Raw genomic sequence first — 17,945 nt, 5'->3', positions numbered from 1 at the left:
TATATTTAATAACATATTTTATTTGGTACAAACTGGTTAAAACCAATTTACAATATTAAAGGCTTTGGAAGGCCCAAGAACCCCACTACAATACCAACCAGACTCGATCATTTATACTGTTTAATATTTCAGTTATAAATAAGTAAGTTGGGTTTATAAGATGCTTTTCTTGGTAACATAGATTACAAAATGTTTTGAAAAATTTAAGAAACTTTAAAACCACCATAATAAACTAAGATATCAAAAACAAAGCTTGAAATTCCCATAATTGTGCTGTTCCTCTACTGTTAGCACAGGTCCATCTCTGGTTGCCGATTAGTGGAATAAACTTCAAATTAAATTGATAATGTGAGGATACCGAATAAAAAATAGAACATCAAATCTCATTGTTTCTGTTCATTACAAGTATCTTTTTCACAATCTTCAGGAACGCTTGATATCTTATCCGCTTCATTTGGGGTCTCAGCAGGTGACCTGAAATATCCTAGAAGGCTGGAGGCTCCTGCAGCCGATGCTGACCCTAACCAAGACAATCCCGTAGACACTGCGGACCCTACAGCAGATGAGCTGGATGAAACAGAGGATCCCAACTGTGTAATACTACGAGCTGTGGCTTCCTCTGCACTGCCAGACTGTGCGGCTAAAGTCTCGGCTAATGGGGCTATAGAATCGGCAGCTGCCAACACCATGCTGCCTGACCCAGCAGATATGGCATCCACTTTAGCCGCAATTACTGGGGCAAGTGTTTGTGCACCCATAGAAAGCATGTTGCCAAGAACTGCTACACCCTTTCCAGCGGCTGTGCCTACCGCGTCCGACACTGCTGTCAGTCCCTGACCTGCAAGATCAACTCCTTTGGCTGCAATTGAACCCACAATATCAGAATTGGAGCTAATAGTTGAACCTAATATTTTGACTCCTTTCGCTGCAGCAACAGTGATTTCTCCTGGAATTGGCATTAGGTTCCTAATTATCTGTAAATGAGAAAATAAAAAGATCATTGATATATTTGGTTGAATAGTTTAATGACCTTACAGCCAATAGATTACATCATGAAATACTGAACACAGAGCTCTGAGCTTCCAGTCTATGGGGACCAATTTGGTGTCAAGGAGGAAAACAGCCAAATTCTCTTTGGGATTGTGACCTATATTGTGAATGGCAGCTATGTATAGAAGTGGTGGAGGTCCTCTGCAATGTAAAATCTGGAATATTCACTTTGGAACTTGTAGCTCCACAAGTCTTGTTAATGTACTATGGCCAGGTGTACGAATTGTCAGAGTGCTGGGCAGCTCTGGCTAGTCACATTTTTTCTTCATCTTTTTGATAATCAGATTCCAAAAGCCATAATATTAGTTATTTTTTTGTCGTAATTGTATGAGGGCTTGTATTTTTGCAAGGTGAACTGTATTTGTCAGTAGCACCATTTTGGAATACGTAAATCTTATTACTAAAGATAATCAGATCTCTTCTCACTGTAGGCATTCACGCTCTCGGGTAGGCATTCGGTAGTGTTCACACAGACAATGTGATTTAGTTTTGGTCCAAGCGTGCCATTTTATTGATTTAATAAAACTCCTAAGTAAATCAACAATAAAACACAATCTTTCTGGGCAAAAAAGTATAACGGCAAATAAAATGTTCATTCAGCAAGCACGTATCTGTCAATGCAGCTCATCCAAACAGTTTAAAGTTTGTTTTCTTGGAACAAACTTTCCATAAATAAGGGGTATTGTCCTACCAGTCTTAGTGTTCCCTTCAGTCATTATTCCTGTAACTTCCATCAGCAACAGAAGCCTTCAAATCCTTGCACAGTACATATTAATCAGCCTGGTCCCTCAGTAGTTTCTACACACTGCACTCTGTCAATCCTTAGCAGACTCTGAGACCCCATGTGAACACACAACCTGGCTCTCTAGACATTAGCTATTAGCTAGGTGCACCTAATTAAGACATGCAGTGCTAGGAATTAACCCAGTCATACCTGGCTTTGCTTCAGTGCAAACCCGGTCTATGGTTTAGGCCAGTAGTCTCAGGTCATGACCAGAAGCTGTACAAATTTACTTAAGCTGAGCCTGGAATCCTGGAAGCTATGATTAGTCGGGCAGGTGAGACATCATCTACAGTACAGTTCTGGGCGCCCTAATTTAAGAAAGACATTGATATATTGGAGCAAGTCCAGAGAAGAGCAACCAAGATGGTAGAAGGTCTGCAAACCATGTCATATGAAGACCGGCTAAAAGAACTAGGGATGTTTAGTTTTGCAACAAAGAAGGCTGAGAGGAGACTTAATAGTGGTCTACAAATATCTGAAAGGTAGTCACAGTGCAGAGAGGACCACCCTATTCTCATTAGTACAAGGAATTACAAGAAGCAATGGGATGAGACTTAAAGGAAGGAGTGTTGGGGATGAGAACTGAGTATACAAAAATACTTAGTTCAGCCATTTCATAGACTCAGGTATATAGTTTAGTAAGATGTAAACTAACACACATATCTATGCATGTCTTTGTTCTCTTTTATTCTTTTACTAATACGTTTATATAAGTATATTGCATATTCAGTGTATTTTCCTTAGACTCAGTATATACTAGGATATATATATATATATATAGCTTGAAGATGGCTGCTATTTCCTGTCCTGCACCCAAGACAGATGGACAAAAGAAATTCCTGGAGTCTGGACTGACCAATCCAAGGAGGATGTGCAGATCTCTCTACGTCATGAAGCCCTGACCTACGATACTTGATTGGACTAAAACATTTGTTTACACCCCTTTTACTTCGTGGTCTAATTGTCCAAGAATAAAGATTTCAGTTTTGCCTCAGCCTTGGTCGTGAGAGGAAGAGTTATAATTGATTCCAATTAATTATTATTCTTTCGCCGTGCACACACGATATTTTTAATTCGGAACAACGGTCAGATCGAGGGATCACTTGTATCCCAACAACCTTAACAAATTGGAGGCATTGCTGAGATACCATAAGAAAGATTGGCCGAACTTCTATCTCGGATCCAAGGGATTGTTTCCTAGTATCCACGGGCCGCCGAAACAGGAGCTGATCACTCAAAATCGCAGGTAAGTGTCATATATAATGTATATGAGTACGACCTGCGATTTCGGCGATTTGTGGCGAGAGGTCTGATCCCTGAGCTGAGGAAGGGGTTGACGCTATTGACCCTTAGCGGGCTTGAATCTTTCGCCGGTAGTTTAAGAACAAAGGGACGGACCCAGACCCCATAGCGTCATAGGGTCCGTGGGTCATACGATCTGATCGTCTGTTTATATTGCTAATTGTGAACGGAGTTTTTAGCTTCATAGATAGCTTGTAGATTCTACGCTCTGATTTAGTTTTCAAAGAGTTAATTGCCTGCAGTTTTTTCTTCTTCGCTGTGAACAAAAGAGGAAGGGGGGTCAGTCCCTCACTGGCTGCTTACACGGGACAGAGAGCGGGAGTTGTATTACGCGCTGTGCCTGCAGTCTCTTACACAAAGAAAGCAGGGGGGGAAGTTAATCACCCACTGCCTGCAGTCTTTACATTGAGGGAAAGGAAAAAAAAAAGGGGTGGGGGCCATATGTCCACCGGCTGCTTGAGACAGAGCGGAGATCAAATTACACAGCTACGTCTCTGCTGTCTTTTAGCTGAGAAGCAAGTGGGGTGAAGGAGTGAAGAGGCAGAGACCGGGGGTCAAAACAGCGCAGCTCTTTGGAGTGAGGAGTAAGGAGGGGTCAGTGGAGGTGGCTGCAGCCTTTGTATAGTAAAGCAAACGTAGGAGTTGTAATGATTTGAAAGAAAGACAAGTGTTATTTTGGTTTAAATTGGAACAGAACCTGACGGGTTTATGCATTTTTTGGTGTTTTCAGTTGAGTTGTTTTCTTTTTGAACAGAAGTATGAGAACTAGCGATTCCCCTGTGTTGCGGATGACACAGTCACTGTTTGTTAAATATTAAATATTGAATATTGGATAGATAATAAACAAGGCGGGAAGGGTTCTGTTAACTTAAAGTGGAATTAGCGTATTCCCCTGCGGTTCAGGCGCATGTCACTGTCTGCGTGGCAGACGAGGCGGGAAAGGATCTCACTTTAGTTAAGGTAAGGGTGCTGGAGTTAGCGGATTCTCCTGCGCATTAGACGCGAGTCACTGTCAGCGCATTACAACGCGGACGAGGCGAGAAAGGACTCCGTTGGAACGGCAGGTCCAATTAAGCACTATGTATGCTCTGTTCAGAATGAAAACGGTTCTTCCGGAGGATGCTGAGAGTGCTAGTATCTTAGTTGGAAAACGAGAAGGAAAAAAATATACGAAAAATTGTAAGAAATTGTGTAAAATTGTTGGATTACCACCAGGTGGCAGGCTGCAGACCAGTGTATGGAAGTCTATATTGACCGCTAATAAGGGGATACTTGAAGATAATAATCTGTTAGATACAGCAAGGGCTTGGTTACGGACAGCTGCAGTGTTACAGAAAGAGGGCTGGCAGGAGATTGAAGTGGACCAAGGAGATGTTAAACTGTATGGTTATGTTTTAAGTGAAAAATCAAAGGTTCAAGTGATAGATTCACAAACCTCATTGCCGCCGTCTTACAATAGTTCCGCGGCCGATTCAGGCGTTGCTCCAGGTGGGTGGATATGCCCTGTTTGTGATTGCCAAAATCCTGATTATTGTGGTGTTTGTTATAATTGTGGAGGACAAAGACCTCATTCACTGCCTGCTATAGCTTACAGTCCCCCCCTTTACCCCCCTTTGCCTGTTGCTGTTTCTGACGTCACTAAATGTCTTCCTTCAACTGTGACCCATCGTTCTCCTTCTCTAGGAGCTGCTGTATCCGGTATTAACCAAACCCCTCCTTTGCATGCTGTAATGCAAACTAGTTTAGAGCCCTTAAAAGTAACGCCCCTGGCACCGCCCGTAGCTTCTGCCCCTCCCAGTACACCCATAGTGTCCCAACATGGCAATACTCCCGGAAGTCAGATGCCTGGAATTTCCTGTGGTGGCCATCTTGCTACACCTCATAAACCACAATTACTTTGTCCAGTCATCACCCCAGCCGGCACCTATTATAGCCCGGTGCCTGAACCCGGTTTGCTTTGTCCCAATCTTTCAGCATCCTCAGTGGCACCTCCAGTTTTGCAACCTCATAGGCCCCTACCACATACTACCCGTTCTGCACTGTCACATGAGCTTATTGATCTGGATCCACCCGGACAGGAGGGTGTTACTTATGCACAGGACGGTGTGGCTTATGATAACCCCCATACGGATGGAGGATCACAGGATTCATTTTCTACCATATCCGAGGAGTGGGACCCTGTCTTTCAGCGTTATTATGCCTGTGCCAATGGCACCCTCCTCCTCTCAGTTGGAAAAGGAGACATCACTACCATGTCTGTAGGAGCCGTGGTTAATCCTGCCAACGGCCACCTGCACCACAGTGGTGGCCTAGCTGCTCGTATAGTCAAGGCTGGAGGCGAATCTATTCAACGTGACTCAGAAGCCCTAGTACGTACACAAGGCCCTGTCCAACCAGGACGTATTGCTATTACAGGCCCAGGCAACCTGCCCTGCAATCTAGTCATTCATGCAGTTGGCCCACTTTATGATTCCAATCAACATGACACCAGTTGCCGGATCCTCCGAGAGGCAGTCGAAGCAGCCATTCTACATGCTTCCCAGGCCTCTCAGGCCCAGATGCCTTTACGGTCAATAGCCTTGCCCGCCATTTCGGCTGGAGTTTTCGGATTCCCTATCCGAGCTTGTGCAAACGAGATTGTTAAAACCATAATGCCCCTAATCCATGGCCAGATGTTGAACTTGCAAGAAATTCGTCTAGTTGGAAGTTTGGAAGCGACTGTTAAGGCACTCCAGGATGCCCTCCAAGGATATGTTCGCCCATCCAAACCCACTACCATCTCCAGGAAACTACCTATTATGGTTGAAGATGCAAGTGATGATCAAGTACCAGTCCGGACACAGAAAGCCATACTTGATAAGGACGACCCAGAACCCTTGATGTACATAAAGTTTACTCCTGGACAGGCAGCTACCTTAGTCTCCACACTGCCAGACCCAGAGGCCCAACCTATGCCATTCTACCGCCGTATCGTACAGATCCAGAAGATGTACGCAGCTACATGGCAAGATTTAATGTCATTGGCCCAAATTAAAGCAGGAGACTCTTATTGGCCAGTCATGGAAGGGGCCCTGAATGATTCTCGCCTGTCTTCTGAAGAAACCTGGCAATCCGGTGTCACTTTTTGTGAACAGTTGAAATCCTGGGCACAAGATCGTTTATCTGATCAAGCTACCAGCCTTAAGGATGTGACTCAAGATCAAGCAGAGTCAGTTGAAAAATACGCTTCCAGACTCACCCAGATGTTTGCAGACCTCGGATTCTCACAACAGATTAAACCACAGGCTCAGCTTTTGTCACAAGCCTTTGTCGCTGGTCTGAGGGAGGAGCTTAGGAACAATATAATGAAGACTCGCCCGGAAATTGAAAATGCTACCATGACAGATGCTATTATTATTGCAAAAAGCTTCCAGAAGAATATGAAACCCTCCAAGAAGGCAATGGTTGTCCTGGCGGAAGAGGACTCTGAGAACCCTCAATACGTTATGTCTAATGTATCACCATTTCCTACGCAAGTGTACCCTCCCGCCATCCATCCGACTACGGCCGAACATTCAACACAATTTCAAAACTACCCTGATCGGAGAGGATTCCGAGGCCCTTGTTTCCGATGCGGAAGGGATGGACATATCCAACGTGATTGTCGAACACCGTCCAATAGGTGCTATCCTCGGAATGTCGATAATCGGCAACCAAGAAGACAATGCCCACCACTTGAACAAGGTGATCAAGCTCAGGCCCAACAACAGCCACAATGATGGTCAGGAACACCTGAACCTACCATGGCTTCTACCACAAGTGCCTTTTCTCCTTGCTCTGCAGTCACCCTACTGGTAGATGAGAACCCAATCAAATTCATGGTGGACACAGGTGCGGCCAAAACCGTTATTAGACAACAAGACTTACCATTGTCAGTTCCTCTTCAGACACTTTTACTTGTGTTGGTGTAGATGGCACACCAACTAAAAACCAACTTACAGTGGCGGTCCCAATCGGTCCTTTCCCTGAAGTTTTGACCAGACTCCTGGTGTCGCCTACCTGTCCCATTAATCTTCTGGGTGCCGACCTCTTACACCGTTTCCGAGCCAACATCAATTTCGACTCCAATGGCATGACGGTAACTTTCTACAATTCCAATACACCGGAGGGAATTGAAGACGTGTGTATTGTCTCAGCATTGCCTATGATGCTCTTGTATCGAGACGATCCCTTGTATGGAATACCTGACAGTGTTATAGCTCTTATACCACAGTCTCTATGGTCAACGGGTCCCGAAGATGTTGGTCGTCTGCAAGTACCTCCCATTATGGTGCGTCTTAAAACTGGGGCCCAGCTACCTCGAGTGCCGCAATATCCTCTAAAATCCATCCAGGAAGAATCACTCAAACTGCAAATATCAGCTCTCCTTGAAAACGGGGCCCTCATTCGCTGTGTTTCGCCATGCAATACGCCGTTGTTTCCTGTCAAAAAGAAGACGTCTAAAGGAGAAGCTCCTAAGTTTCGGTTAGTGCAAGATTTGAGGGCCGTCAATGCTGCTACTCTGTTGGAAACCCCAGTGGTACCTAATCCACATACTCTTCTTGGACAGATCCCACCCTCAGCGACCGTTTTCACTGTCATTGATCTCGCCAACGCTTTCTTCAGTGTACCTCTAAATCCGGACTGTCAATATCTGTTCGCTTTCACCTTCCAAGGAGGCCAGTATACATGGACAGTCATGCCACAAGGAGCACAAAACAGTCCCAATCAGTTCACTCAAGCAATGTCTATCATTCTCTCACCATGTCAGCAAGAGCATCCAGAAGTGGCTCTTTTACAGTAAGTGGACGATCTACTCCTCTGTGCTGGGAGTGAACAAGACTGCTACGACTTCTCCGTATCTTTGCTCCAGTTCCTTGCAGCCCAAAATTGTAAGGTCTCTAAAGCAAAGATTCAGTGGTGCCAACCCAAAGTCGTATTCCTTGGTCATTGTATTTCACCAGGCTGTAAGCATCTTACGGAGGACAGGAAAGCGGCCATTGATGCTTTATCTTTTCCCAGAAATATCAAACAACTGTAAGCCTTCTTAGGCCTCATCACTTATTGCAGACAATGGATACCAGACGCTTCCAGGATCATGCAACCGTTGTACGACGCTGTCAAGACCAATCATATCACATACAACGACTCTCCTGAGGATTATGACAAACGATATTAGGCTTTCGAGAAACTCAAAGACGCCATCTTAACAGCCCCAGCATTGGGCCTTCCGAACTATGCTTTGCCATTTACTCTTTTTCTTCATGAGATCGATGGCCATGCCTCTGGAGTGTTAACACAAGACCATGGCTCCAGAAAACGCCCAGTTGGATACTACTCTTGCAGACTAGACCCTGTGGCAAGGGCCTCGCCCACCTGTCTTCGTGCGGTCCATGCTGCACATCTTCTTCTTGACAAAACGGCCGACATTACCCTTGGCCACCCCACGGTGGTTCAAGCACCCCATGATTTGAAGGCGATTCTTGACCAGACTCAACCAAGACACCTGTCCGCCCAACGTCACCTTCGTCTTCAGTGCTCCCTACAACTTCCTGACAACGTTACTCTACAGCGATGTACTACCTTGAATCCCGCCACTCTTCTTTCGCTTTCTAGGGGGGACTACCCCATATGTCAGCATGAAGCCCATGAACGCTGCAGCTCCTGCGACATGGTTGACGTCCCTGTTTGCAGCCATGATTGCTTAAAGGAGATGGAAAAGGAAATTACTACACCTTGTCAAGTATCTGAAACACCTTTGCCAGATGCAGACCTTACTTTGTGGACAGATGGTTCTCGGTACAGGGATGGCGGCAAGTTCTACACGGGATTTGCTGTGACCACTCTGGATCAGCCAATTACATCGGGAGCCATACCATCCCACATGTCAGCACAAGAAGCAGAATTGGTAGCTCTCATCAAGGCATGTGAAGCGGCAGAAGGGAAAAGAGTCAACATCTATACTGACAGCAGGTATGCCTTTGGGGTTGTACACGATTTTGGACTGCTATGGTTGCACAGAGGACTCATTAACACAACTGGAACTCCAGTGAAGAATGCGGTACTTGTCCAGAGACTGTTGCAGGCAGTTCAGATGCCCAGAGAGATAGCTGTCATGAAGGTCAGAGCGCATGGACGGCTGGACAGCCCAGAAGCACTTGGCAATCATTATGCTGATGAACTTGCGAAGACGGCAGCACGAGAGAAACCAGAAGAATTGGCGGATATTCTACTTATGGTAATAACCAGGACGGGGAAGACTACACAGCCAGAAGACTCAGGCAATAAAGTGGGGAGGACTCCATATGATAAACTCATATCGGAACAGATCCATGCTCCATATGATGAAAGACAAGAATGGAAGAAGATGGGAGCCAAAGTGGATTGGAAACTTTGGAAGCTCGAGGGTCGAGTCTGTCTACCAAGAAGAATGTTCCCTGCAGTAGTAGCATGGGCCCATGGTTGTACGCACAGAGGGAAGAATCAAATGTTGGCACTCATCCAGAAGTTCTACTACGCACCAGGAATTTCCTCAGCAATATCCGCGTACACCAGAAGCTGCCAGACTTGCATAACATGTAATCCTGCACGAACAGAGAAGACACCACAAAAACATCTGGCGAAGCCTCTTTATCCATTCCAAAGGATACAAGTGGACCACATCCAAGTACCCAAAGTGGGGAAGTACGAGTATGTTTTGGTAGTTGTCGACATCTTTTCCAGTTGGCCCGAGGCCTACCCGGTAGTCAACATGACTGCTAGAGTCACAGCTAAACGGCTCATCATGGAAACCGTGTGCAGGTTTAGAATGCCAGAAGTCATCGAAAGCAATCAAGGACCAGCCTTCACAGCTAACCACCAAGAACTGTGGAATATGCTTGGAGCAAGTCTCGGACTGCATACTCCTTATCATCCCCAGAGCAGTGGGAAAGTGGAAAGGATGAACTCAACTCTGAAAACCAAACTGCTCCAGGCCTCACAAGACAGTGCACTGCCCTGGACAGAACTTCTCCCTATAGTCCTGTACCATGTCAGAAACACCCCTGTTGCAAAACATGGCCTGACCCCCTTTGAAATACTTTTTGGTTCCGTCCCCAGATTAGGGTCCTATTTCCCTCAAAATTTGTCTGACCACCATGACTCAGTTGTGCAGTTTGTTATTGAACTAAGTCGAGAGTTAACTAAAACACATGCAGCAGTTTTCTCTTCTCTTCCAGATCCTGACACAGATCTAGCCACCCACACATTGAAACCAGGAGAGTGGGTGGTGGTTAAAAAACACGTCAGGAAGAATTGTCTGGAGCCCAGATACGAAGGCCCGTTCCAGATAATCCTGGTGACTCCCACCTCCGTGAAACTTGAAGGCAGGACAACATGGATCCACGCCTCGCATTGCAGAAGGGTCGATCCACCAGAGCTGCATGGAGTGTCCTGCTTATGTGTCGCCCTGGGCAAGCCAGGGGACACAGGTCACAACACCACCACACCCCACACTCCAGGTAGGCACATCTGCTAACCTACAAATCCTTGTTGCCTTCCTCCAGGAGTCTGTTGATGCACACCAGGGGGTGGGCCAGGCGGTTGGCTCTGCCCACCAAGGAGCTCACAACTCTGGAGGCAGGAAGTGTCAGGCAGTTAAGCCCAGGGAGGGCAAGTGTAAACAACGAAGTGAAAGAGGAGTAGTAAAGGAGGAAAGCAAGTGAGGTGGCAAGAGGAAAGGAAAGCCTGAGAGCCCAGCTGTGTGTAGGGCTAGAACAGCAAGGTCAGCGACGGCGGTGACTGTCCGGAGGGGGACCGTTTGGAAGTTCCTGGAAGGACCCCGTTGGCTGTGTGCCCGGTGGTCTGGAGCAGTGTTCCGAAAGACAGTCAGCACCAGGGCAGGGGCCTCTCGGACCCCGGCAAGGCTAGGAGTCGCCAAATTTGCCGAATCCGTCAGTGAAGGGGACGTAGATTCCCCCAACAACCAAGTCCCGATTGAAGGCAACAGCCCAACCCGTACAACAGAGGCACCGCCACCGCCAGGGCACCAGTCTCTGAGGGCCAGCGCCTGCGGGCAAAGTGTAGTGCTCCTCCGGCCCAGCTTGAAGCCGGGGAGCGGGTTACCGGTGGGGACCCATCGCAACCATCCGTACATACAGGTGCAAGGAAGAGGGACATCACCATCACCTACCGGGAAAGCAAAGCAGCCGTCTGTGGGACCGTCCTACCAGCCGTTTGGTTTACCGTACAAACTGTGTCCAAGTCTCAGGCTGAGTGAGTACCACAGTGCCGCAAGGCACAGCGCTGCCCCCGCGTCCCTGCGCCCACCAAGCCCTGCACCTCCCAAGCCATCACCGGGCCCCGGGATCACCACCCCTACCCACGGAGGGGCAACACAACACCTGGCTGCTCCCCATCACCATCCCCGGGATCCCCGCATTGAGCAGCGGTGGTGCTACACATCACCACAACCGTGGGTGGCGTCACGGACATTATCCCAACACCCCAAACAACCCCCCTTTCACTCACGGGCGAGGAGTGCCACTCGAGGAAACCCCCGGGATCCGGCCTACGGCTCGAGCCACCACTGAGCAGCCGGACCCGAGCAGAAGGGGTGAGCGCGGTGTGCTGACACCCTCCTCCCCGCCCGCGACAACTTGGCGTCACGAACAGGATCTTACCGCTCTGCCGTCTGGTAGAGGTGCGCCTTGTTACCGCCGGAGGTATCCGGCAGAAAAATTTCAGAAGCCGCCATCTTTGGCGCGAAAAGTTCCCGCTCGAGCGTCTTCTCGAGCAGTAGAGGCGCGAAGGCCAAAACCCCGCCCCGAGAGAGGAGGGGCGGGAAAGAGCTAAGGGGGACGCGATGGCGGCTGGACGCATGTAAGTGTGGTGGTGCAAGCCAACACCCTGAGGCCCCCGGTCTGCCGACCCTAACGAACAATGTCCGCCCCACCTAGCTCTGCAGAGACTACCGAGCGGGTGTCGGGAACGGCGGCCTGGCTGAGGGCCCGGGCGGCGGGGATCTGCCGTCATTACCAGAGTCGGATCGACGGGCTGATGGAGCAGTGGGCCGTGGAGGTGGAGGCCCTAGTTGCGGTGGCGCGAGTGTATGGAGTGGAGGCTGTGATGGAGGAATGGGAGAATGACCCACGCCCCTGTGTCCCCGAGGGACCGGCCGCTGCGGCTGAGGGACCCGGTCTGCCCCTGGCTCCTGTGTTACCTCCGTCCTACTCGCTCGCGCGCTGCACCGAGCCTGGCCTGTCGGGCGTGCATCCCTCTGTGACTGCGGCGGGGGCAGAAGATAGCGACTCCGGGCCTGACACTGAGCCCGTGTCGGAGGAGGAAGAGGGGGTCGCTGCCCTGCCTGGCCTGGAGGCCACCTATGTTCCCCGAGCCGGAGGCAACGGGTATCGGGCGATCCTTCCACGCCGTGCGTGCTATGCGCTGGAGGGGCTGGTGCCCATGTCCTTTCACCCCGAGCCGGGTGAGGAGGACGAAGATACCGAGTAGGGCAATAAAGGCCCGCAGCACCGTCCCCGTTGGGACCACCTGTTTGGTTGAAAAGTTTTTGAAAGTTCTGCAATGATAAGAAAAATGATGATTACCGAAAAGTTACCTGATTTGCTTGTGTGATTTGCAACCGGCTGGAGCCGGCACCGTTGTCCCCGTGGGGACCGTTTAAAGTTTAAAAATGCATGGGAACTATCCATGGACAAGCCCGTGAACTTTGCAGGGCAACCACAAACGTTAGTGGCTTGTAAATATGTTGGGTACCGTTACCGTTTCCGCAGGCCGCCTCCGGAGAGGCAGGTTGGAGGGAGGGCCCTGAGCAGAGCAGGCCAGGGCCCAGCCACCAAAGGAACCGGTGGCTACCCTCTGGAGGGGAAGGACAGATCCCGCTCGGGTACCGTGTGCTGGACTGTGGGTCAAGGGGTGCTGCCTGGGCTTTAGGGGCAGCATCAGGGCCAGGTTACTTGGGTGGGAGAGAGCGGAAACCGTGACCGTATACCGTTGAAACGTTAAAAGTAAAATGTGCCTCCCGTCTTGGGAAGAGTTTATTAAAAATGTCATTTATTTTTGTTTAACCCTGTTATCCCCTTTTTACAGAAAAATAAAACCGGTGTAGGACGGCAGCCCGCGGACGGTCTGCATTTTGCTAAGGGGGAATGTGTCGCCCTGGGCAAGCCAGGGGACACAGGTCACAACACCACCACACCCCACACTCTAGGTAGGCACATCTGCTAACCTACAAATCCTTGTTGCCTTCCTCCAGGAGTCTGTTGATGCACACCAGGGGGTGGGCCAGGCGGTTGGCTCCACCCACCAAGGAGCTCACAACTCTGGAGGCAGGAAGTGTCAGGCAGATTAGCCCAGGCAGGGCAAGAGTGAAGTCTAGTCAGGGAGGAGGAAGTGGAAGGAGTGAGAAGGCCCAGGCAGGGCAAGTGTGAGGAGCAAAAGTAAGAGAAGTGAAAAAGGAGGAAAGCAAGAAGTGGTGACAGCGCAGAGAGAGTGCAAAGCCTGAGAGCCCAGCTGTGTGTAGGGCTAGAACAGCAAGGTCAGCGACGGCGGTGACTGTCCGGAGGGGGACCGTTTGGAAGTTCCTGGAAGGACCCCGTTGGCTGTGTGCCCGGTGGTCTGGAGCAGTGTTCCGAAAGACAGTCAGCACCAGGGCAGGGGCCTCTTGGACCCCGGCAAGGCTAGGAGTCGCCAAATTTGCCGAATCCGTCAGTGAAGGGGACGTAGATTCCCCCAACAACCAAGTGCCGATTGAAGGCAACAGCCCAACCCGTACAACAGAGGCACCGCCACCGCCAGGGCACCAGTCTCTGAGGGCCAGCGCCTGCGGGCAAAGTGTAGTGCTCCTCCGGCCCAGCTTGAAGCCGGGGAGCGGGTTACCGGTGGGGACCCATCGCAACCATCCGTACATACAGGTGCAAGGAAGAGGGACATCACCATCACCTACCGGGAAAGCAAAGCAGCCGTCTGTGGGACCGTCCTACCAGCCGTTTGGTTTACCGTACAAACTGTGTCCAAGTCTCAGGCTGAGTGAGTACCACAGTGCCGCAAGGCACAGCGCTGCCCCCGCGTCCCTGCGCCCACCAAGCCCTGCACCTCCCAAGCCATCACCGGGCCCCGGGATCACCACCCCTACCCACGGAGGGGCAACACAACACCTGGCTGCTCCCCATCACCATCCCCGGGATCCCCGCATTGAGCAGCGGTGGTGCTACACATCACCACAACCGTGGGTGGCGTCACGGACATTATCCCAACACCCCAAACAACCCCCCTTTCACTCACGGGCGAGGAGTGCCGCTCGAGGAAACCCCCGGGATCCGGCCTACGGCTCGAGCCACCACTGAGCAGCCGGACCCGAGCAGAAGGGGTGAGCGCGGTGTGCTGACACCCTCCTCCCCGCCCGCGACACTTATACTTATCCTTTTTACAAAATCTGTGTGGTCTCAGGCCACTGTTACTAAAACAAATGATGTGGTTACGTTTTGGTACAATAGTTCGACACAAGTTGTCACTTTTACATTTGATTACTGTGATATCGTGAAATGTGAACTAGGACGGGTCCCCCAAATGGGATGTCAGGCACACTTGAGACAGGGGCAACAGTACATATGTGTTACAGGAGGTGGATATGGAGACACATGTAGCTTATGGAAGGCTGTTGGGTGGAATACTGGTGAAAATTGGGGATACAAACCAAGTGTAGCGTTAAATAAACGGGATGAGAAGGGAGATCTTTACTTACCAGGATGACACTCTCCCGTGCACCAGCCACTAGAACATGTACTACAAATAACCAGTGTAACCCTTTAGTTCTCAACATAGAACACCCCCAACCACAGGATGAAGGTATATACCTTCTGGGTACACATATAAAGGGTGGACACAATGGTTGTATGCAGTTGGGAAAATTTAGGTTATCACAGATGACAAAAGTTCTACCAGTATTTCGAATGCTTACACATATTCAGACCTTTCACAGTATGGTAGCCATAGCTAATCCCACTATGGAAGATGTATATGCAGTTGAACAGGGTTATACAGACGCTAACCTGTGGTTACAATGGATGAAATATACAGTACACCAAGCCAACAGGTCAGACTGTTATGTATGTGAAGGAGCCAGACCTCATTTAGGAACTGTCCCACTGAATTTAGATTACGAAGCTGAATTATGTCTTGTTAGTCTGTTTACAAATATGACTGAGGGAAATGCATGTGAAGAATGGAAAAAGAGATACCCGATAATAGCTAAGGCCTTCTCCCCTGGGAAAGGCATTACTATATACCCTGGCAACTATACCTGTTATAATGTGAGTGGTAAAGGGAGAGATATGGGTAGATTTCGAGATGGGTTCTGTGGATCCTATAGCAATCTCACCCATGATCACTTAATTAACCAGGTACAGTCCGTGGCAGATGTGTTTTGGATTTGTGGGGATATGAAAATTCGATCACGAGTAGAAGGAAATTGGACGGGAGAATGCACTTTAGCTAAGGCACTTATGCCTATACACATAGCCCCCGCTGACCACACTGTCAAAGAAAATGACTTTATAGCGCACATCAAAATCAACTTACGGACTCGACGGAGTGCAGGTGATGACCGTACCGGTAAAAATACACCTAAAGGCTCTTTTGACCCACATGTTTACATTGATGCTATTGGAGTGCCCAGGGGGGTCCCTGACGAATATAAAGCTAGAGACCAAGTCAGGGCGGGGTTCGAATCCATTATCCCCATAATTACTGTAAATAAAAATGTAGACTGGATTAATTATATCTATTATAATCAGCAACGTTTTGTTAATTATACACGTGACGCCTTACAGGGACTGGCAGAACAACTAGATCCGACTTCCATCATGGCTTATCAAAACAGAATGGCTTTGGATATGATCCTCGCAGAGAAAGGTGGAGTCTGTAAAATGGTGGGGGATGTTTGTTGCACATATATACCAGATAACACTGGAGTGGATGGGAAGGTCACCTTAGCTATAAAGAAACTTACTACACTGTCTGAAGAATTAAAGAAAAATTCAGGAGTGACCGACCCTTGGGGAGACTATTTTGGATGGACGAGTTCTTTTAAAGGCTGGTTGATCCAGATAGGGACCGCCTTCAGTATAGTATTAGGTATATTACTAGCCATTCTGGTTTGTGTAATTCCGTGTCTGAAGAAAATATTTTCCAAAACAGCTGAAGTCACATTAGGAGGGACCTTTCCTTTACTCAAAACAGAAGACCTAGATATGACAGACGACATGCCCATAAAGACCAACACGACCCTCTCCCCCAGTTACAAAACGATTCTGCTAGAATAAACTGTTAGAAGAGAGGACTTAGAGAACCTGGGGACATGGGAAAGTCCAACTACAAAGGGTGAGAACTCGCCTAGGAGTCCTTGGTCTCAAACCGGTGAAAAAAACCACTTCCCCTTTCCGCCCATGCCTCAATGTTCAGTTAGGCAGGTTTTCCGATAGGTCTTTCTACCTCTCTTCCTAAGGGAACACAGTACCCTTAGAATTCAGAAATGGCAGAAATAAGTCTTTAGGGGGGACTGTTGGGGATGAGAACTGAGTATACAAAAATACTTAGTTCAGCCATTTCATAGACTCAGGTATATAGTTTAGTAAGATGTAAACTAACACACATATCTATGCATGTCTTTGTTCTCTTTTATTCTTTTACTAATACGTTTATATAAGTATATTGCATATTCAGTGTATTTTCCTTAGACTCAGTAGATACTAGGATATATATATATATATATATATATATATATATATATATATATAGCTTGAAGATGGCTGCTATTTCCTGTCCTGCACCCAAGACAGATGGACAAAAGAAATTCCTGGAGTCTGGACTGACCAATCCAAGGAGGATGTGCAGATCTCTCTACGTCATGAAGCCCTGACCTACAATACTTGATTGGACTAAAACTTTTGTTTACACCCCTTTTACTTCATGGTCTAATTGTCCAAGAATAAAGATTTCAGTTTTGCCTCAGCCTTGGTCGTGAGAGGAAGAGTTATAATTGATTCCAATTAATTATTATTCTTTCGCCGTGCACACACGATATTTTTAATTCGGAACAACGGTCAGATCGAGGGATCACTTGTATCCCAACAACCTTAACAGGAGATTCTGATTAGACATTAAGAAAAACTTTCTGACAGTGAGGGCATTCAGAGAGTGGAACAGGCTACCACGGGAGGTGGTGAGGGCAGTCAGAGAGTGGTACAATCTACCACGGGAGGTAGTGAGGGCAGTCGGAGAGTGGAACAGGCTACCACGGGAGGTAGGGAGGGCAGTCGGAGAGTGGAACAATCTACCACGGAAGGTAGTGAGGGCAGTCGGAGAGTGGAACAGGCTACCAAGGGAGGTAGTGAGGGCAGTCGGAGAGTGGAACAGGCTACCACGGGAGGTAGTGAGGGCAGTCGGAGAGTGAAACAATCTACCACGGGAGGTAGTGAGAGCACTCAGAGAGTGGAACAGGCTACCAAGGGAGGTATTGAGGGCAGTCGGAGAGTGGAACAGGCTACTCCGGGAGGTAGTGAGGCACTCGAGTGGAACAGGCTACCACAGGAGGTGGTGAGCTCTCCATCAATGGAAATCTTTAAGTGGAAGCTGGATAAACATATACCTGGGATGATTTAGGAAAACCTGCACTTGCAGGGGGTTGGACCCAATGGCCCTTGAGGTCCTTTTCAACTCTACCATTCTATGATTCTATGATCTGTGTGGTGTGTGGCACAGAGGGGACATCTCCCCAACCAAGCAATTCATAAGC

General features: G+C 48.5%; 1 protein-coding gene across 1 annotated transcript in view; it reads right to left on the bottom strand.

The window, feature by feature from the left end:
* Positions 1 to 17,945, bottom strand: part of LOC142254811 (uncharacterized) — a 120,151-nt gene continuing 102,206 nt past the window's right edge. The window contains exon 5 of the mRNA XM_075326130.1: positions 1 to 974. Coding sequence (XP_075182245.1) covers positions 384 to 974 — 591 coding nt within the window. The 3' untranslated portion in view covers positions 1 to 383. The remainder of the gene's footprint in view (positions 975 to 17,945) is intronic.

This window comes from Anomaloglossus baeobatrachus, chromosome 10 (assembly GCF_048569485.1).
Source record: "Anomaloglossus baeobatrachus isolate aAnoBae1 chromosome 10, aAnoBae1.hap1, whole genome shotgun sequence".
Classification (NCBI taxonomy): Eukaryota; Metazoa; Chordata; class Amphibia; order Anura; family Aromobatidae; genus Anomaloglossus; species Anomaloglossus baeobatrachus.
The sequence above is the reverse complement of the archived record's forward strand: the minus strand, read 5'-3'. Positions and strand labels throughout refer to the sequence as shown.